The sequence below is a fragment of the Formica exsecta genome, unplaced genomic scaffold, assembly GCF_003651465.1.
Source record: "Formica exsecta isolate Colony F162 unplaced genomic scaffold, ASM365146v1 scaffold115, whole genome shotgun sequence".
Taxonomy (NCBI): domain Eukaryota; kingdom Metazoa; phylum Arthropoda; class Insecta; order Hymenoptera; family Formicidae; genus Formica; species Formica exsecta.
Window position 1 is genome coordinate 2,192,545 of NW_021848490.1, and position 21,286 is coordinate 2,213,830.

Sequence of the window (21,286 nt, forward strand, 5' to 3'; positions counted from 1 at the left end):
ATATTTTTAAAAGTATACAAATTAATAATACAGTAAAATAATTTATTCATAATTAATTATTTGCAACGAATATTTATCGTCATTTCTCTTTTATAAGTGATCAAAAAGAGAGATTATTCTTTGCGCATGTATCGATATACATTTATTTACAAATATTTTTCATTAAGGAAGAGAAATGATATATAAAATGACATAAGATGCGTATCGTTTTTTATCGTTGGCTATTAAAGTTGTAACGAGAAAAAGTAAAATGTATTATTTCCCATTGCTTTTTGCATTTTTTCGTGTATAACGAATAAATTGGAAATCGTTCTCCCGACTCGATATGTCAACAACAACATTCACGTCGAAATTTAATTCGACGTACTCTATGATTCTATTTGCGTCACTGCAAAATGCTGTGACGCACGTAAGCGGTTTCGCTTGAGTTTGTATGAATTCCATAAATATTGGTGCCGGTATACAACAACGATAAAGATTTGCTATTTATGAAGTTACTTTACGAAGCGTGAAATTGTTGCGCGTATTATAGCTTATTATAGTAATTAGATGAAGAAAAATTTTCTCTACGTATTATTAAAAGAGTCTTTGTTATTGTATTGTAATAATTGAATTAACAAATACTTATACCTAGAAGCAATTACAAAATGAGAAATAATAATAAAATTCTTTTATTTATAGTTTCATTTCATTAGGATATTCTAATGTATTCTAAAAAATATATTGTTATTTAATTAATTATTAAAAAAGAACTTAACCTTGAGTGCGTCATAAATCGAATTTTAACGACTGTTAAAATGAGACGATTCTAGAAATCGTATTTCATATAGATATATTCGCGCGATTTAACTTGTGTAAATTTCAAAATGCATTATTCATTATAAACAGTATTAGTATAATAATCTAAATTAAAAATGTAGCATTATGTCTTCACTTATACATACTCGTCCTATAGAGAGTATTTCATGTATAACTGAATTTAAAAACGCGGCTTTGTCTCCATCTATTTTCTTTTTGTAGTACTTCATATAATACTTCATATAACTTGCTCTCTCGATATATATTTACTATGTACATACATCCACGAATACATAGTGCAATGATATTATATATTTAATATTGAATCTCCCTACGTATAATATATTAAAATATGTGTATTATAAAATTAATACGTTCCTTGAAAATTTATCAATAATTTGTTTCTAAGTACACTATTTAACATATAACCTCGCAGACCGATCGATTAATCAACTGTCGTTTCCAACGACTATAAACTTGATTTATAATTTAACAGGAACTGTCAGTTTACATAGTCGAGGAGGTTTCATTTCATAATATAAATTTGTGCCTTATTTTTCTAAGATAACAAGAATAGAAGAAAACAGCATGGGTTTGTGTTCGCGTATATAAATTACATTTTCTTAATTTCGTGAAATCTTATATCGTGACAAGTATAATACATATTGTTCGCGCGAGAAATACTGTAACAATTATTTCATTATACATGTTGAAATAAATTTTTCAAATAGATGAAACGAGTTTGTCGAGTCCAAAAGATGAGAAACGAGATTCGAAAAACGGAGAACACTGTTCGTTCGACGAAGTAATCGGACATATCGAAGATTTGTTATTAGGTACAAAATTATTCGTACAAACATGAACAATTGTTAATCGTTAAAATTGTATATATATTTGACGATGTATTGGCCTTTCAGAGAAAGACTTTCAAGCTCTTCAGCAAAGATTTTTAGAAAAGTACTGGAATGTTTTTGAACCAGTGGAAGACAACAAATTAATTTATACCAATATATTTAATGAATATGTGAGTCTCGTGTAAAAGTCTTGAAATTCTTCAAACTGCCACAATATATTCTCTGAAATATCACTTAACATATGTTTCAGAATAAAACTGTAGAGAAATACATTGAGGATTATCTTAAAAAAGTCATGCCACAATTCACAATAGACATTCTTTTACATCAATTAAAGTAATTATAATATGTAGTTTCTCATAATATAAATCCATTAACTTTTATCTAATAAATTTTTTATTTTTGTATGTTTGTATATGATAAAATTCAGTGAGAAACAGGCAGAATTGGAAGGTGAAGTCTTTGAAGTATTGTCAACGATAACAGACTTTTTGGCTTTTAAGGAAATGTTTCTTGATTATAGAGCAGTATGTAACATAACTTAAAATCTTTTTCTTTTGTCTGTGTGTAATAAAACGTTCTTTATAGGTAAAAGAAGGTAAAGTTGAAGATCTCAGCTGTGGAATAGCTGTTACATCTTTAAAATTCTATAATGCAGAAGATTGCAATAAATCACCAAGATAATGCACATGATTTTAGTATTAAAAAAGATGCCTTTCAAGATAAAAGATAGAACATATTAGAAAAAGTGATGTCAAATGTGACATATAAGTCAAACATTAATATATATGCATATTGTTCAATATTTATTAATGATTGTATCTGCAAAAATCTTTATCATATCATGTATTTTTTACAAATAGAAGTACAAAAATAATTTAAATATCCTACTTAGCCTTTTTCTGCATTTGATAGACTCCTTTAGCATAATCTATATTATATAAAGTAACAACTTATATATAATATATATAAATTACATTTTTAGAAGTATTAAATCTTCCTCTCTATTTTTATGGACCATTATAATGCATAATTTGAAAATATGTGCAATTGTATTTTATTGTACTTGAAATTAAAAAACAAAAAATAAATTTTTTTTATTAAAATATAAAAAAAATGCTCGAATTTTCTAAGTAATATGTTGGCTAAGAAATATATGCAAAACATTTTTAAATATTCAGATAAAGGATGAAGCTTTTCGAATTACATTCAAAGGAGCACTTAATAGTATACTATCAATTTTAATGCATAAGAATTTCCATTTGTACAAGTTTGCTGTTGGTCTCGTTTGGCATACGATATGGCAAGGTTCCCGCAAAACTGGTTAACGCTCGCGCTTGTTCTCTGAGATCGTATAGCTGCTGATCCCTCGCGATTTCATCTCCCGGTTCTACTGATCGCAATTTCTGATACTGGCGATACAGTATCGTCATGGTAGCTAGAAGAACATCGGCCAATGTGCCAGCCACTTCGGGCGACACACGACGTAAAGCATTCACTCTCTCATCGACTTCCTTCACATGAAGAGGCAACATCTTCGAATCTGCAATTGTCTAAAGAAAAAATATATCACGTTATAAAAATCTTTTTTTAACTATAAAGTATACTAAATAACACATTTATTCTTGCTGTCTATTAAAGAATTACTTACTCTAAGTGCACTTTGATACTGCTCATTGTGGAATTGATCAAAGAAAACCATAAGATCTTTTAAAGTATAGAATGAAGACACTACTTCTGAGGGTGCTTGAATTACAATGTCTTTATATCTGAAAAGATTTACAACACAAATAACAAGTTTAAATTTAAAAATGTGTTAACCATCTATTATGTCACAGATGTGTGAATTTACCTTGTACCAATGTCCATAGCTGTGGTTTGTAATCGTGACCTGAGAGAACCGGGCAATCCTTTCTGACTGACAACTTGCGTTAAGAGTGTGCACATCAAACTGAGAACCTTCTCATGATTTCTAGCTAAATCGTACATCATGACTGCATCTTCCAGCAGACCTTTTCTGTACAACGTTTCGGCGCAAATATTTATCACGTCGTCTGTATTAATTTGGAATTGATCCAAAATACCCGGAATTCTTCGATCTTTGTCAAGTTTCCCTACTAACAAAACGCGATTTGCAGGAGAGGCATCCACTACCATTTCCGCGGCAGACGCGGCGAACATGTTGCGATCGTACGGGTCCTTCATACATCTAAAAATAAAAAGTATTATTGTAATGACAAACTTAAAATATAACTGATTTAACTGATTTAACATAATAAACAACTAAGAATGCATCACTACCTTAATAAAAAGAGATAATGAAGACTTTCTTTTGGATCTGATAATTCAAATCTTTTAATGTATAACAATATCAATCTAGCAAAATTCAATCTTTTTGCTGGCGGTTTATCGGCGGGATCTACGCTAATCAAAGGCGCTAAGACACTTTGACTGACAGCCAATAAATTGTGTTCATGCATAGCAGCTGCTAAATGAACCGCGTGCGCTAAATGCCTCGCTCCAGCGCCGGTGGATAAAAACTCTATTGCCCCTTCGAACTGTCCGGTCAAAAATAGCATCGAGAAATACAAAAATGGTTGCTCATGTGCGTGATAATAAGTTTCTCCTGCAAATTGAATCCACTAAAACGTCTGAATCTTTAAGTAAAAAAGAGCTATCAGGTACCTCAAATTAATATTACCATATATTTCGGAGATAGTAGTCTGTAAATAATCCAATGTCAGTTTATTTTCAACGTCTGCCTGATATCTCACTTGACACAACTTTAACCACAAATAATCGTCGGCTGTGGCTATCACTTCGGAATGCAAGTCATCCGGCTCACAAGGGATCAATGCACAATACGCCGCTCTCTTGTATAGGTCGCTGACGGATCGTACTTGCTTTCTATAATGTAATTTCAGAATGGACTCCGCACGACTACTCGGATGATGTTGCGGATCGTCACAAGCTTCCTCAAGAGCTGTTTTAAATTCCAAGAATTCTGTACTGCATTGATTCAGACACTGCAGCGCGGCTTTATAGTCTCCGGACCGCATGCAGTAATATACCAGAGGCCACAATGGCTTGTCTTCGACCATAACATCCTCCAAATCCCTTAAATTTTGTACTTTGACACCCACAAAACTCTTGACCAGAGGAATGGTGCCTGGAATACCGCCTCGTTTCGCCTGCACTAGATTCTCGTTGATTATGGAATTCATGAAATCTCTATATCTATTTTCTAAATATTTTTTGGCTTGTGAAACAATTTTTTGTTCAATTGCAGGACTACTTCTGGATTTAATTTGATCCCCTCTAGGTGTCGGTGGAATATCAACCATACATTTCACCATTTGCCACAAATCTACGATCTTCTTGTCGTTAAATGATTCGGAGGCTTTACAGAACACATTAAACAAACTGGGCCGTGTTATACCTCTAAGCACATGATCGTTATAATTTTGCAGTTCTTTTACGTATGCAACTTCTATGCTAGAGAGACCACTAATCATCGAACCTCCTAGTTTCGTACGCTGTGGTGCTCCACGTAAGTCCACAAGCTCTCCGGATGGAGCAGTCATGGCATTTATTATCTCAAAACGCATTTGCTTCCATTCACCCAGCATATGTTCCATTTGTTGAGCTCTAGTAAGCTCAAATGTCTAAAATATAGATTTAATATCTATCTTTTTATTTTATACAAATAAATATATAAATATTTTAATAATTATTTTTACATATACATACATCCTTATGAACCTGTTCAATGATGGATAGAATCGCATTTTCCTTTTCATTTCTAAGATAACTGACAATATCAGTGTCTGCAATGGGATCTAGTGGTTCAAACGTGCGTCTTGCACTAAGCGAGTTTAACTTCTGTGAGATTTGAGACAAGTCAATCCCTCGGGAACCTAGTAACACGTGGCTGGAACATTTATTTTACAGATACATTAACGAAAATATAGAAATTATATTACACATAAGGCACATATAGACAAAATTGACACAAAATCACGAATTATATGAGATCTTGAAATAGACTCACGCTTGAGCTTCATTGTCCTGGGTGGTGGTTTGCGTGACACGAGACCACAGCTCGTTAGAAGCCTCTAATATCTGTTGGAGATTTCTGTCGACATGCGGCATATCATCATTTCCTTCGGCGGCTGCGGATATCTGCTCCGCTGACCTCAGCAATTCGCTGAAGCCGGAATCGGTCATCAATCGCGTGGTATCGGTGGGCAACATATCTGCGTGACCGGTATCACCCATGTTCTAATGACATAAAAAAACCTTGTATTATTATTTCTTTTTTGGATTTCCGTTCGTTGGACGAAGTAATCACGTAGAACATACATATTATATCGATAAAACCCACAGAATAAAATCTTATAAATCGCGCGGCAAAGATCATGAACCGCAAAGTACAAATATTATAGAAGGGATAAGATATATGTTAACCTGGGGCAGGGAAGATAAAAAAATTACCGAAACTAGCCGTTTGATGCCTGTCACTGTTCAGTGTTAAATGTTATTAGCGGGCTCCCTTTTTCGCGATATAACGCTGATGATTACAATCACGTGTATATGACATATGATAGGCACTTCTGTTTTGGCGGGATGTCGCAGAAGACAGGTTAAGTAGTAATGTAAATAAATTAATTAATTCATATAATTTGTGTGCAATTTTTTTCTTTCATATTTTAAATTAATTTTTCAAAAATTTCTAAATAACTTTTAAAAACGATTAAACAGAAGCTATACAGGACGTCCTTTCATAAGATTTAACTATTTCATTGATAAAATAAAACTTTAGCCGCGGGGTAAAGTAGCGTTTGATCGACCAATCAAGACAAAGAAATCTTTGCCCCTTTTATTCTGATTGGTCAATTAAATGCTACTCTACCCTACGGGTAGGATTTCTGAACGCAGCCTATGGGGACGAATTTTGGAACGCAACAAAATCAGAAGCACGCTCATGTCGTGGAATAACAGATATGTTAACCTCATTTTTTCAAAAAATTATTTAATTTTCTACAATATCGAGAACGATTGTTAAATTTTTGGGATCTTGTTACATGTATCAAAAGGTATCGAATAAATATATTTTCATGAAAATTTCAAGTGATATCGATATTCAAAATATGTATCGCGATATTATCTATCTATAACAAAGAGCTGTTATCGCTATCGTTTTTATACTTTGTAGGGCCTCGATGATGATAAATAAGACATATCGTTTATCTACGTATATATATAAAATTTAAATAAAATGAACATCGATAAACTCATCAAGAGAAAACAACATGCCAAGCGAGACAACAATTTCCAACAGCTGGCCGAAATCACGAAGGATCTCGGGGATATGTACTTTGAAAATGAGCAACCAACGGAAGCTTTGCAAGAATATACGGAACAGTTGAGTATCTGCGAAAAATTGCAGGACAAGTTGAATTGTGCGATAGCACACAGAATGATTGGAGAGGTTCATGCAAGCTGGGGAGATTACGAACGAGCTCTAATACACCAGAATCTACATTTGGAAGGCGCCAAGGATATAAAAAACTTGATAGAAGAACAACGTGCATTTGCCACCCTGGGTAGAACTTATTTTTGCTTGGCCGAAAGCTTAACTGATCATTCGCAGAAACGCGATGAGGCTTTGGTAAATGCGAAACTGGCTTATGTGAACAGCATGGAATTGTGTGATAAATTAACAGGAAACGAAATCAAGCTGCAGGAGAGAACGCTGATGCGTGCGAGACTTTTGCTCAACTTGGGATTAACATTGGAAGCGCAAAAGGAGACGCAACAGGCGATCAATCTGATTGAACAAGCAACTGAGCTGTGTGTATCAAACAATTTTCAGGAAGATTTACATCGAACGTGTATTTCTTTGGCAGCTATATATGAACGACAAGGCAATCACGAGCTGGCGTTGACTTATATCGAAACTGCAGCCACTGTGCAAGATGTACACCTGAAAACCGAAGCAAAAGTATCAAAGGCTGAACTATTTATGCGAACCGGAAAGTGGATTGAAACACGTAAAATATTGATTTCCCTGTATACAAGTAAAGGATTGCCAAAGGACATACAATATCAAGTGGAGAAATATTTAAGGATTATTGTGACTCTGTGTCGAGCGGAAAATGATCTTCTTGTCGAAACTGATATCCAAGTTAAGCAAAAATTGTACGAAACCTTGGGCGATGCGGCGGTTGCTGCGCAATGCTTCGATAAAGGTGCGGAATATTATCGACATATGCTGACTTGCGCGGAGAAAACGGGCGATCAAGTAAGTATTGCCTTAGTAAGTCTAGTTCAAACGCTCAAAGATGCAGGGCGATATAAGGAAGCGCTACCTTTCGCACAAAGGGAACTCGAACTCTGCGCTAATCCTCGAGAGAAATGTAGATCGGCGCTGTTTCTAGCAGATCTGTTAATAGCGGCAAATGCTCCCGACATAGAAATACGGGAGTGTTACACTTTGGCGTTGACTTCGGCGAATGAAAGCGATAATATTAAGCTGCAAAGATCCGTTGCAAGAGAACTCGTCAATTACTTGGAAAGCGCAAACCAGTTTGATGAAGCAAAGGATACGAGACAGAAAGCAGGATTAACATCGAATGAAGCACCGAGCGATACGGAAAGCGAAGCGGTGTCCGAGGAAAGCGATAAGATTGGCGCGGACATTTGTTTAGAGGAACTATCCGATCTCGAAGACGAAGAAAATGTCAAGACAACACCTAAGAGGAGAACGAGGACGGGAACGATCAAGAGGAACGCAAAGGGCGAAACGCAATTACATGTAGCGTGCATTAATGGTGACATCAGTACCGTCGAGAAACTGTTATCGTCTGGTCACTCTACGAACGTTAGAGATCACTGCGGTTGGTCCCCTCTCCACGAAGCTGCGAATCATGGTTACGTGGATATCGCAGAATTGCTCTTGAGACATGGCGCGAACGTCAACGATCCGGGTGGCGTGTCCTGCAAAGGCGTGACACCACTTCACGATGCCGCGTGTTGCGGACATTTTTCAATGATGCAACTGTTGATACAACACGGTGCGAACGTGACGCTAAAAACTCACGGCGGCGACACGGTATTAGATTGTTTAGAAGATTGGAAAGATCGGGTAGGAGAATTAAGTCCTGAAGATTTAGTAGAGTACGACATGATATGTAAGAAGTTTTCCACCTTTATTCCAGTAAAGAAAAAGCAAAAGAGATCCGACAACGCTCAGACATCGGATAAAGAATCTGTGCAATCTCCGGATAAAGAGTCTGAGGTAGAAAAGATATCTGCCGGTGAATACTATAAAAGAACGATAGCAAATCTAAGGTCTTTCAACAAAACTAACACGGTTGTCACATTCAAAGGCGGTAATGACGCACCTCTAGTGAGTGAAGAACAAGTTCTCATTGACGACTGGCTGGAGGATGATATCGGGAGTACAACGAAGAAAAAATCCATGTCATATAATTACATTGCCACAGGCAAAAGAAAGTCTAATGAAGATATAGAGAGCACTACGAAGAAATTAAAGCTAAATTGTACGCTTCAAAATGAAGAGTATTTAAACATAAGCGATGAAGACAGCGCTGAAGACAATGATGAAGATAACGCTACTACTAAAATTATTCAATTATCTGAAGAATCCAAGAGGGTTAAGAGAAAACGACAGACTTCTTTGATATCGAATGGATTTATCGTGTCTCGTTCACCGTCTCCGATGATTCATGAATTACAATCATCCTCGCGTACCCCGACAGCTTTTGAACAACAACAGGATGCAGAATATATACATTTACGTATATTTGTTAAGGAAGACGCGTTCGACCTAAAAGTGGCAGTTTACGAAGAAGAGAAAGAGTTTCTCACGTGCATCACAACTGCTGCTGAATCCATGTTCTTCCGCGAAACCGCTTGTACAGCCAAACTGCTGTTACGGCCGATAAACGGGAACGTAACAGTAACGAAAGAAAGCATTTTGAAAATTGCGGTCGAGGATAACGCTAGACTAGAATGCGAGATAGGTGAACTAAAAATACCGTTCATTGTCGAGCGATACAAGACCATCTGTCGTATTCATGATTCGAGTCCCCGCGAGAATATGCTAAGCTGTTTGAAATCTTGCGAAAATACGTCCATACTTCGCACGAGACCCGATGATATCGCTAAAGAACTGATTGTACCGTTGTTGAAGACTTTGAAATACGAGAGGAATATTACACTATTACAATTGTCGGGCACTGTATTGGGAACGGTGGGAACACACTTGCACCGGTGTCTTTCGAATCTCTTGTCTCTGCAGGAACTCTATTTAAAAGGCTGCGACATCGACTTCGCTTGTCTGCGTCAAATAAGCTCGTTACCGCCTCAATTGAGAGTCCTCGATCTAAGTTACAATCCATTAAGTTCGGAGAGTTGCGACATTCTCAGAGACTTGATCGTATCTCTGAGATACTTGCGGACTCTCAATTTACGTTACTGCAGACTGAAAGATTTTCACCTTCCGTTCGACAATCCTAATCTGACGAATTGCGATATTTCATGGAATAAATTAAATCGTGACGCGATGATTTATTTTTTGAATAAGCAATTACTCGATTTGAATCTATCCAATACCACTTGCTCCGACAAATTCGTCTCAAGTTTAGTCGCAGGTACAATTCTATTACCAAACTTGGAATTGCTAGATCTCTCATTCTGTGACATAACAGACTCCGATATAAAGATTATTCTAGCACACTTGCCTAAACTCTTGAAATTAATACTTCGCGGGAACACGAATGTAACTGTATCATCTATAAATGTATTGTTGAATCGTCAACCTACGTTAACTTATATCGATGTTAGTGGTTGTAAAAATATTGTGAGTAGTCCGGAGAAGGAATTAATTATACAAAATCCCGAAGTTTGTACGTTACTGGCTAACATGGAACCTAATTTATGTGATTTGTGGATTAAACTGTGGCGCGGAGCAGGTATTGTAACGAAATTGCCTCACAACTTAGCAATCTTTAAACCAATAAAACCTTTTGCCGAAAATGATTTTAAAGTCTAATTTTTATACAATATTGAGATAAATTTGTATTTATCTATATATGATGATAAGTTTGTACATATTTGTATATATCATACACGTGCGCTAGCATATATATACACATATATACATATGTATATATATATATATTTATATGAAAAAATTTTTATAAGTATATTTTTCAAATAAAATAATTTATAATCTCGTAAGAAAATATAATTTTTATACGACACAATATTTGTAAAATAAACTAGTATTTGTTATATAAAAAATAGAATTTTAGAATTCTCTCTATCTCTATCAAAAATATCGATATGCAGTATCTCCTTACTTTGTTTTACGATCATTTCCATCATTTCTCGAGCGAGCAAGTTTTATTCTCGCCCTCTCCTACTTCCATTGGAAAGATTTATCGAGATAGCTTCTGGAAAATAAACAAGTCCGTTGTTTTTTATTTGATGACTGGTTGATTCCGAGCATATCACATAAAATGAGAAAATACATCGAAAAAAACGATTAAATGATAATTTACCTTTATTTACATATAATAGGTTACGTTGTATAATCTAAAATAGGTTTTAAAGAGATAATTTATTTCAGTTCAAAGGAATAACATTTATTCCCAATTTTGCATTGTATCTCCTTGACGTGTACATATGTATCTTCCACATTTTCTGCCAAAAATTTGTTTAAACTACACGTAAGAGAGGGCAGAATTTTTTTCAAATACATTTGCTTGTCTCCGAGACACCAGAAGAAGCTGATGTGGTATGAAATATCCTGTGTGAAAAATATGAATATATGTATATATAAATTCATGAACCAATTACTGATCTTTCCCTAGTCAAAAATGATAAAATTTGTTTCATGCATTATATGTTCAAATATGTTACTTTTTTCATTATAAAATATGCCATTATAGCTTTCTCAGCTATCCTGTATTAATAATATGTAATTCAATCCATCAATCTTATATATTTTCAATAAAAATAAATAAACTTTAGAACACACAATTGATAAAGATTTACGAATTTACAAACCAAAGAATTTTTGGCATATATTTTACCAATTTAATCATAAACACGAATGGTATGCAAAAAAAAAAGTAATTTATTTCATAGTGCAAGAAATTCACATAATTTTTTTCCCTCCAACATGTTTGCAGTGAGAGATCAGAAGTCTTATAAATATAAGTTAATAAAATTAAATAAAGTTTGTCTTGTATTATGTGTGTATTTATCTGTGATATTTGATTTTAAAAAGCGGAGATGTTATTTTATATACCTTATAAAACAATGGCAATTGATATTCAGCTAGTAAACAGTCAATAGCTTCTGTTAGGCGCTTCAATGTACCATCCTCATCTTGACAGTAAATTCCAAGGAATGTGCGAGTTCTTTCCTCATTGCAGTATACTTTCACATCTGTGAGTTGTATGACAATCTGGTGGAATCCACGACATAATAATTTTAGACCCTCCACAAATGATTCAATCCAATGAAACTTTAGGACCAAAGTACGACTTAGACTAATATGAAGACTAGAAATAATCTCGCCTTGGACTGGCAATTCATTCAATATAGATTTCATCCAGGTATAAAGGCAATCGCTGGTAGTATCTGAAATAAATTTAAGTTCTTTCTATACTTCATTTGAAAGAATCTAATCGATCATAACATATAATAATTTACAAAACCATTCAGAAAAGATTAAGTACATTTATCTCCTGATTTGTCATGATTAATATCGATCTTATGTGTGGAAAATAAAATACTTACAATCTATGTAAATCAAAGTTGCCCAGTTACCACGTTCGTGTTGGAAGCTTCGTATCCGTCCATCATGATCCGATGGGTCGTCAATCACTTCTTCATGATATGCAACTCCTTTCAACGACAAAATACTTGCTGGTAAGGCTAGCTTAGTTTGTCTAAAATATATATATCAAGGGTTATATATGGGATACTTGAAAAATAGATACGTTATTTCTTTTTTTTTTTTCACTAAACCAAGAATGAAACTTTTAGGAACAGGCAAGATTTAAATGACACTAAATAATGTAGAATAATAAATATATAATTTATATATACTTGTTTACAATTTTATCGTCATCTTCCTTCTCTTCATCATGCTTATCTTCGTCCGAGTCGGAAGAGTATGTTTTTATTAAATGCAAACCGGCCATCTCTTTCTTGTATATAATTTTTATTTTTATATTCAACATCAACTGCATATATTTATTATCACCATTTATCTATCACAAAAATATAATAAACAAATCCGCAGCTGGAAACGAATGGCTGGAATGAATTACGTATACAAACATATATAAGTACAAACATATAATAGATGTGAAGCAGGATTCTCTAACGTCTTAGCGACGATTATCGTTGTCGTTAGCGAGCGATAGTCTATGAGAATTGCGCTTTTCACTAGGATTGTCCTTGCCATTGGCTGTCGCTAGTTAACGATACCGAAAACCGTCGATAGCAAGTTACGCTTAAGGTGATGCCGGACCGTCCTGTTTTACCGGCCATAATAATTGATTATTATGGTCGGTAAAACAGAACGGTCCGGCATCCTCGCTGCGGTCGGGAAGACGCTAGAAATGCTTCGAAGCGTTTGATTAGAAGTTGCGTACACATAAAAATAATATTTCTGTTGAGGAAAGATTATAAATTATGTCCGACGAGAATCAAACATGAATTATTTTATTGAAAATTGAATTATTATTCATATTTTTAATTATTTGTAATTGTTTAATTTGCATAAATTGACCTTATTTTGTATTATGATTATTATTTTATTAATAATTATACATATATATATATATATGTATGTATAATTATTTTGTTTCGAAAAAAATAACTATAGAGTTCTCCTTTTTTTTGTAAAAATATCTGTCATTATATAGGACACTTAATTTTATTTCTTCTTTTTTTTCTTCTGTAGATTATTGATTGGAGAATATCAACTGTATATAACAACCATTGACGATGTTTTTCAAAAGGCGGAAACTACCGAAGATTTACGAGATGTGTCGACTCATCATTCGATGTATCGTTCGATGGACCACGTGCCATGGTTATAGTAGTGCTATAGGTCACTATAGCGAGGCAACGGTTGTTGGTATTTGACAGTTGTTTTTGATCAATCGCGGTGAACGCTACGTACCTGAACAACATCATGTTCAAGACGTAAGTAATCGACACGGTGATATTATTGTTCTTTCTTCGGCTAATTTTGTCCCGAATACATTAAATACAGAGTAAATTAAAATAAAATAGTGTATACGCGCTGCGGTTATTATTAACGCGATCGTTATTGACGTTTATCGAATGAAAAAATTAAGAATAAGGACACGCATAGACTACACGAACCATGTGTAGTACACAAATCATACACGAAATGAAAGAAGTAAATCAGGCAAATGAATCAAGGTAAATAGCAATGAATTCCCTTCATTGAAACATTCATTTTCATTTAACGTTGTACGCAATAAGTTGTTACAGATAATATTTACATTCATTAATATGATAGGATTATAAGTATAGATAATTACGAATAAATCGGTGCTTTATGATACGAGCGGTATAATTATATGAAATAAAATATTTGGGAAAACTTAAAGGTAATTGTTTTTTTTTTTTTTAATCACAGAAGTGTGAAAGATTTTTGTCGTATAAATCGAAACATATTTGTAGCTTGTTACAGAATCTTCAGTTTTATTAAATTTTATTTAAAATTAGTTTTTTAGAGTAAATAAAATTTTCACTAAGAAAGAAATTAGCATTTTCATGCCCATCTAACCTTGAACTATTCATATATTTATATAGATGTCTTATATCAAATAATATTTTTTTTCCTTATTAATATCTAAATTAAACATAAATAAATATTTTTAATTAGTTACTTATTATATTATATTTGAAATTTGTTATGTTTGAATTTTATATTTATGACAAACAAATAATAATTTATTTATTTAATAACAATTAAATATAAATAAATAATTAAATAGATGATTAATAAGTTCAATTTATTCAAATTGACAAGGGAGGATAATTTATGAGATCTAGTAAAAAATGTGTATTGTGTTAAATTTACGAGTTTTCAGTCTCACATTTACATATACACATAGTGACATACATACATAAGAAAGTAGAACTTTCTCTAATCTATTGTAATTTTCTATTATCTATTATTGATTTTCTCTATTTTCTACGAACACGTTTTCCTTCATTACTATTATCTATATAGTACAGATATATATGTAATACGTTTCTAAAATAAGAATTTACTTGGAATTGCACTTATTATATATTATTATTCTTTCGTTAACATAAAATCTTATTATTATTATAATGGAAAATAAATATAATTTCTGCACAATGCGCAATCTTGTGCATCGCAGAAAAACATGTAGAATTTATAGCTTTCATAAAGTTGAAAACACGAATTTATTTTTATCAGATTGCGATAGACATGTTATTTATGTATCTTTATTAATAGAACTAATAGTGATATAATGAAAATTATATATTTTAAAAGGAAAAGAAACTTTTATCAATCTATTAGATTGAATATTTGTATGTAACGTTATTATCGATGCTCAAGTTATTCGTGTGTTATCTCCACTGGTGTAAGTACATATTTCAATTATGTATAGAATCACGATCTGACTATGTTCCTTGAGTGTCGATCGGACTATGTTGCTCATTTCTCTCCACATGTAGTATATGTTGTACTTTATACTCTTTACGAGCATATGTTTTACGTGTTAATGCGTTGACTCATGAAATGAATTATCTGTTATGAAGTAGCAAGATAATATCGGAAATATTATCTTAAGAACTTCATTTATTTTACATTCAACGCATTAAATAACAGAAATCGAATCGATAGAATAATGTTCCATATTTATTTTGTTCCATATTTATTAATATAAAAAACACAAACTATAATGAATTAAAAAGTTAAGATTTCTCAAGATATTATATTGACAATTCCAGTCAAATTGAAACTTACTGAATGAAATCGTTTAAGCTTTAACGAATGAATTGACTCGTTCGTCAACTGAAAGAGTAAAGGACTCCAGTAACGGTCAAGAGGAATTTTGACCTCTAGTACGATCGGATGATCCGCATGACACATCTGTGATAATTATTTATTTGCTTCACATTACAAATCGAAAATTTAAGCTATAAAATATATATATATATATATAATAATAATAATAATAATAATAATTATTATTATTATTATTACAATGAATAATATTTCAAGAAATAATTAATCTTTCATCTCTCATTATCTCTCTCTTTACTTAAGAGATAATTCATTGTATTTATTTCGTAGTATTTAGTTGTTTTTATCTGTGTGTGTTGTATTTATGACACACACATTGTAAAATTGGTATACGTTTTATAAGCAGAATATAAAATTATTTTATTAGATTTTATACCCCTCCCCCCAATATCTTGCATTTTCTCTCATTTTAGTATTTAGTTTAAATAATTTGAAATTGTTTACATATACATACAATTGATATTTATCGATCAATTTAAAATATAAATTTATGAAAAATGGAATATATCGAAAAAAATATACAACTTAAAAATTTAAGTTATTTTTTTTTATGGTATGAAAAAATAGTTTTACTCTTATAAATATTAATAATGAAATTTAGTATTAAATAGTATTAGTTGGTTTATAAAATTTATTTTTGATATTAATTTTCTAATAGAAATCTTGCTGCAAATTATAATCTTATCTTGAATATGAGCAAAATTACAAAGTTTGATGACAAAGCGGAATGCAATCGAAATGATATTACAATGGAGATGATATTGTAATATTATGGAAATGAGTTACTTACTTTGCAATATGCAAGTTATCTGACCCTATGTAACTAAAAGAGCAGTATTATATTTATTGTCGGTAGCAGTATTGTATGATTGACGCTATCGTAAGAATTGAAAAATACAATTCCTTATTAAAGAATTTTTATTTTCTTGCATATCTTCACAAAACACACAATAAGAGTTAATATTATCGGACGTACAGTTTGTAGAAGTTATAACAATAATTGATTCTTATTATTTGTACACATTGTAACAATAATTTCCAGAACAACCGTTTATGTTGAAGAATGGAAATTACAACTTTATTTTTTACAAATAATATAAATACGTTGTTAAAAAAATAAAACTTATTAATATTTTTCGAGATTCATATAATAAGATATAATGTAATAAAATTTATTTACAAATAATATGAATTTTATCAATTTAAGATTTTATCTGTCACATAATTATTATTTTTTGCGTGAAATACTACAACTTGCTGTCTAACAATTCAAATTATTAAATTCTAGTTTCTTTTGTCTAGTAATTTACAACCTATATGATTTATTCAAAATCAAAGAAATATAAAATTTATATAAAATAAATGATGTTACTATATCGTAATAATATTATATAATAACATTACTACGATATTACATATAATTTATATTTATTTAATATATAAATATAGTCCGATATTTTGAAAATAATTAAATTTGAAAAAAACAGGTACGTATTATGCTATTATTAAAATTCTTAAAATCTTGCAAACAAAATCTTTTTTTTTATTTTTAATTATTTTCTTATAAAATTAAATGATTTATATTGTGAAAGAGAAATTATGAAACTAACGTGATTGTGCATATGCATTACGTTTTTATATGCAAACAATTTCTCAATTTCATATTTTCTTATATATTCGTGTGTAAAAAATTACGCATCTGCTTATTTGTATATTTGTAATACATATGTTCTTTTTCGTCTCTTGACAATGCAAAGATACAAAGTACGAAGTTCATATATTCGCGACGTCTAATTAAAGATTACGTCTGTCTGATGAGAGCCTCCTTCGACAATATTTAAGGAACAATGGCTAAGAAACTTGGTAAAAAAAAAAAAAGAACTTTAAACCTATTTAAAAACACTGCTTTATCATCTTAATGATTGCCTGCGTGATTGCATTGTCGATGATAATAACATCGATGATGTATATTAATCAAAAGTTAGTTTTCGGATCTAACGTAGATCACAATGCTAATCATAAATTATTCATTTCAATGTTTTCTGTATGCTATTTTGTATGCTATGTAAAACATAGTGTAAAAAAAATGCCAGTTTTATATCTTGATAATTAATTTTCGAAAAAATATATCGAGTAATATTGACTCTGTGTGTGTCTGTAAACCTATATTTAAAATATATTTAATTAAACAAAATAGAAATTAAATAGGAGAGGAAATAAGGATGATTAAAATTATATGTTTCCAGCTTTTATTCTTAAATATTAAATATTGTATATTAATATTCATATATCTTTTCTATCTATTTCTTTTATTTTAATTATCAGAAGTTGTGTATTTTATAAGAGTATTCTGCACAAAACTAAGATTTTAGATCCGACAATTTATATGCAATGATATTATGCATACATAGAAGAAGTTTACGTAATAATCAATTCTGATAGCCTTTGTGTTATGGAACATTATTTGTGGACAACTTAAATTGTTGCGAACAAATTGGAAAAATAATAGTCATATACAGAATAATAGTAACCTTGCAACTATAAATGTGCGTAGACGAATCACTAAGGAGAGAGAAAAAAGAGATTCGTATATTGTAAAAAGAAAACAATAAAAATATTTCTTATGTATTATCTTGCCTTAATATTACAATTATTAAAGGTGTCTTTTAACTAGCTAAAGCATCCGTCTTTTTATAAACCCTTTTAATTAACCATAAAGAGAGATAGAGCGAGAAAAAAAGAGGGAGAGACGGAGGGAGAAAGAGAGAGAGAGACAGAGAGAGACCACTAGTAAAATTATAGCAAAGTGCGCAACGATGCACATGAGTTCTTACATGTATAGACCTGAAAAAAAACGAACGTGGTTCTTTTGAGGCAAACTTTTTAAAAATAAAACATTCATTTTTCTATAGTTATGAATAAAGAACAACTTAATATAAATTTCATTTTATTTAGATTTAATTTTTTTATAACTTTATTTCTTTCTTTGTGAATTCTAATTTTGATTTTTAAATTTTATGTCACACAAATTTAATGCACAATTGATGTAATTAATTTTGCACGATATCAGAGTTCTGTGCGGCGTCTATACAACGAGCGGCATCGCCCTGATATTTCTCTTTGTGATGCTTTGTGCCTTGAGTGAGAAAGTAAGATATCGAGCGAAGTTCACCTTCTTCATAGTAGGCAGCGCGTTAGCCGCAGGATTATGGATACCGTTCATGCTGTTCCGAATCGGTAGTTGGAAAAATGCACTGTAAGTTTCCAAATGTGTAAATAAAATCAAATCCTTGGGCCTGAAATATATAATATAAATATAAATATGAAATATAAATATAAAATATAAATATAAATATGAAATATATATATATGAAACGAAATCTTTCAGAATGCCAGCCAGATGTGTAGTAAGAATAGCGAAGATCATTGGAATCAAATTCCGTTTTCGTGGTAAAGAGAATATCATCAAAGACTCGGGCTGTGTCGTGCTCATCAATCATCAGAGTTCACTAGATCTTTGTGGTAACTACGATCGGTTATTGCAATTATTTTAAATTTGTTTCGTTAGATTAAGAAAAAAATTTTTTTGATAAACTTAAGAAAATAATGTTGCGCGAACCCAAGGCTTGTATATCTTTTATCAAGAGAATGATAAATATACATCACAAAAATATATTGATATTTTGGTTGAATTTTCTAGCGGAGACTTCTTCTATTTCCCGAAGGACACCGACATTCGGGTAATTCGTTACTTCCCTTCAAGAAAGGCGCTTTTCATGTCGCAATTGAATCTCAAATGCCGATTCAACCTGTTGCTGTGTCAAAGTACTACTTTTTAGATGGCAAATTAAAGAGATTTTATTCAGGTATATAAGCAAAGAAAATAAATATTCTTTTTTTATAAATGTAACTAAATAAATCATACGAAGGAAATAAAAGGCAATCAAGAGCCAGCGCGGTAATTTGTGTGTATATGTTTTATTACAATCAAATTACATTGATATTTTGACTACGTGATAAAATCACAAAAAGCGTACGTTTCGGTCCCTTTTTTTAGACCATCCTCAGCGTAATTACAAAATATATGGAATATTTTAAGAATATTTATATCAAAAATGTGACAGTAATAATACGCAGAATCTTGCCTTAATATTACAATTATTAAAGGTGTCTTTTAACTAGCTAAAGCATCCGTCTTTTTATAAACCCTTTTAATTAACCATAAAGAGAGATAGAGCGAGAAAAAAAGAGGGAGAGACGGAGGGAGAAAGAGAGAGAGAGACAGAGAGAGACCACTAGTAAAATTATAGCAAAGTGCGCAACGATGCACATGAGTTCTTACATGTATAGACCTGAAAAAAAACGAACGTGGTTCTTTTGAGGCAAACTTTTTAAAAATAAAACATTCATTTTTCTATAGTTATGAATAAAGAACAACTTAATATAAATTTCATTTTATTTAGATTTAATTTTTTTATAACTTTATTTCTTTCTTTGTGAATTCTAATTTTGATTTTTAAATTTTATGTCACACAAATTTAATGCACAATTGATGTAATTAATTTTGCACGATATCAGAGTTCTGTGCGGCGTCTATACAACGAGCGGCATCGCCCTGATATTTCTCTTTGTGATGCTTTGTGCCTTGAGTGAGAAAGTAAGATATCGAGCGAAGTTCACCTTCTTCATAGTAGGCAGCGCGTTAGCCGCAGGATTATGGATACCGTTCATGCTGTTCCGAATCGGTAGTTGGAAAAATGCACTGTAAGTTTCCAAATGTGTAAATAAAATCAAATCCTTGGGCCTGAAATATATAATATAAATATAAATATGAAATATAAATATAAAATATAAATATAAATATGAAATATATATATATGAAACGAAATCTTTCAGAATGCCAGCCAGATGTGTAGTAAGAATAGCGAAGATCATTGGAATCAAATTCCGTTTTCGTGGTAAAGAGAATATCATCAAAGACTCGGGCTGTGTCGTGCTCATCAATCATCAGAGTTCACTAGATCTTTGTGGTAACTACGATCGGTTATTGCAATTATTTTAAATTTGTTTCGTTAGATTAAGAAAAAAATTTTTTTGATAAACTTAAGAAAATAATGTTGCGCGAACCCAAGGCTTGTATATCTTTTATCAAGAGAATGATAGAGATATGTATAATAAAATTGGTCAATACAGTTTTAGGTGAATTGTGGCTAGCGATGGAGAATTGCACTGTAATTTCTAAAAAAGAGATTATGTACCTTGGACCATTTGGTCTCGCGACTTGGCTTTGGGGAACAGTGTTCATCGATAGGAAAAACGTTGAAGAAGCCCAACAAATTATTAACGCTACAGCGGAATCTATTCGTCTGGCAAAGGTGATTTTTTTGTAATGTTTCTCTGCTTCTTACTGACAAAATAGCGACCTAAAATAAAAAATATATTATTTAAATTATATATGTATATAATACATAAATATATGTATATGAAT

The 21,286-nt window shown here is 31.8% G+C and overlaps 5 protein-coding genes across 7 annotated transcripts in view; 3 read left to right on the forward strand and 2 right to left on the reverse strand.

Moving 5' to 3' along the window:
- The first annotated feature begins 997 nt into the window (after positions 1-997).
- On the forward strand, positions 998-2,542 carry LOC115238029 (ADP-ribosylation factor-like protein 2-binding protein). The gene is made up of 6 exons (XM_029811530.1): positions 998-1,390; positions 1,530-1,634; positions 1,716-1,822; positions 1,903-1,988; positions 2,083-2,179; positions 2,241-2,542. Exons 1-6 carry the CDS (start codon positions 1,387-1,389, stop codon positions 2,334-2,336), a joined length of 495 nt encoding a protein of 164 aa, XP_029667390.1. The 5' UTR covers positions 998-1,386; the 3' UTR covers positions 2,337-2,542.
- A 331-nt stretch (positions 2,543-2,873) lies between these two features.
- Positions 2,874-11,257, reverse strand: LOC115237972 (nuclear pore complex protein Nup93-like). Of its 3 annotated transcripts, XM_029811421.1 has the most exons (9): positions 11,243-11,257; positions 11,042-11,134; positions 5,704-5,933; positions 5,403-5,583; positions 4,354-5,317; positions 3,954-4,278; positions 3,505-3,861; positions 3,304-3,421; positions 2,874-3,205 (listed from the first exon to the last, which is right to left on the reverse strand). In XM_029811421.1, exons 3-9 carry the CDS (start codon positions 5,928-5,930, stop codon positions 2,894-2,896), a joined length of 2,484 nt encoding a protein of 827 aa, XP_029667281.1. In that variant the 5' UTR covers positions 5,931-5,933; positions 11,042-11,134; positions 11,243-11,257; the 3' UTR covers positions 2,874-2,893. The 3 variants fall into 3 exon arrangements, with proteins under 3 accessions (XP_029667281.1, XP_029667268.1, XP_029667276.1); XM_029811408.1 differs by lacking the exons at positions 11,042-11,134; positions 11,243-11,257 and adding an exon at positions 6,147-6,362; XM_029811416.1 differs by lacking the exons at positions 11,042-11,134; positions 11,243-11,257 and adding an exon at positions 6,015-6,134.
- On the forward strand, positions 6,607-10,771 carry LOC115237953 (tonsoku-like protein). Its single transcript, XM_029811367.1, has 2 exons — positions 6,607-6,748; positions 6,868-10,771. Exon 2 carries the CDS (start codon positions 6,931-6,933, stop codon positions 10,729-10,731), a length of 3,801 nt encoding a protein of 1,266 aa, XP_029667227.1. The 5' UTR covers positions 6,607-6,748; positions 6,868-6,930; the 3' UTR covers positions 10,732-10,771.
- Positions 11,258-11,637: 380 nt separating the features above from the next.
- LOC115237621 (U6 snRNA phosphodiesterase) lies at positions 11,638-12,895 on the reverse strand. The gene is made up of 4 exons (XM_029810795.1): positions 12,801-12,895; positions 12,489-12,640; positions 11,995-12,329; positions 11,638-11,646 (listed from the first exon to the last, which is right to left on the reverse strand). Exons 1-4 carry the CDS (start codon positions 12,893-12,895, stop codon positions 11,638-11,640), a joined length of 591 nt encoding a protein of 196 aa, XP_029666655.1.
- Positions 12,896-13,795: 900 nt separating this feature from the next.
- LOC115237629 (1-acyl-sn-glycerol-3-phosphate acyltransferase alpha-like) overlaps positions 13,796-21,286 on the forward strand; it is an 11,362-nt gene continuing 3,871 nt past the window's right edge. Inside the window, exons 1-4 of the mRNA XM_029810807.1 lie at positions 13,796-14,150; positions 18,869-19,054; positions 19,187-19,320; positions 20,992-21,173. Coding sequence (XP_029666667.1) covers positions 14,092-14,150; positions 18,869-19,054; positions 19,187-19,320; positions 20,992-21,173 — 561 coding nt within the window. The 5' untranslated portion in view covers positions 13,796-14,091. The remainder of the gene's footprint in view (positions 14,151-18,868; positions 19,055-19,186; positions 19,321-20,991; positions 21,174-21,286) is intronic.

What these genes read in the sequence shown, in the direction of transcription:
- LOC115237621 (XM_029810795.1), bottom strand. Translation starts at nt 12,895, where the DNA reads ATGGCCGGTTTGCATTTAATAAAAACATACTCTTCCGACTCGGACGAA. An exon ending in GACGATAAAATTGTAAACAA is followed by an intron (nt 12,641 to 12,800) that starts GTATATATAAAT and finishes TATATATTTTAG; the next exon opens with ACAAACTAAGCTAGCCTTAC. An exon ending in AACTTTGATTTACATAGATT is followed by an intron (nt 12,330 to 12,488) that starts GTAAGTATTTTA and finishes AATTTATTTCAG; the next exon opens with ATACTACCAGCGATTGCCTT.
- LOC115237953 (XM_029811367.1), top strand. Translation starts at nt 6,931, where the DNA reads ATGAACATCGATAAACTCATCAAGAGAAAACAACATGCCAAGCGAGAC.
- LOC115238029 (XM_029811530.1), top strand. An exon ending in TATCGAAGATTTGTTATTAG is followed by an intron (nt 1,635 to 1,715) that starts GTACAAAATTAT and finishes TTGGCCTTTCAG; the next exon opens with AGAAAGACTTTCAAGCTCTT. An exon ending in ATTCTTTTACATCAATTAAA is followed by an intron (nt 1,989 to 2,082) that starts GTAATTATAATA and finishes GATAAAATTCAG; the next exon opens with TGAGAAACAGGCAGAATTGG.
- LOC115237972 (XM_029811421.1), bottom strand. Translation starts at nt 5,930, where the DNA reads ATGGGTGATACCGGTCACGCAGATATGTTGCCCACCGATACCACGCGA. An exon ending in CAGGACAATGAAGCTCAAGC is followed by an intron (nt 5,584 to 5,703) that starts GTGAGTCTATTT and finishes TAAATGTTCCAG; the next exon opens with CCACGTGTTACTAGGTTCCC. An exon ending in GCTATGGACATTGGTACAAG is followed by an intron (nt 3,422 to 3,504) that starts GTAAATTCACAC and finishes AAATCTTTTCAG; the next exon opens with ATATAAAGACATTGTAATTC.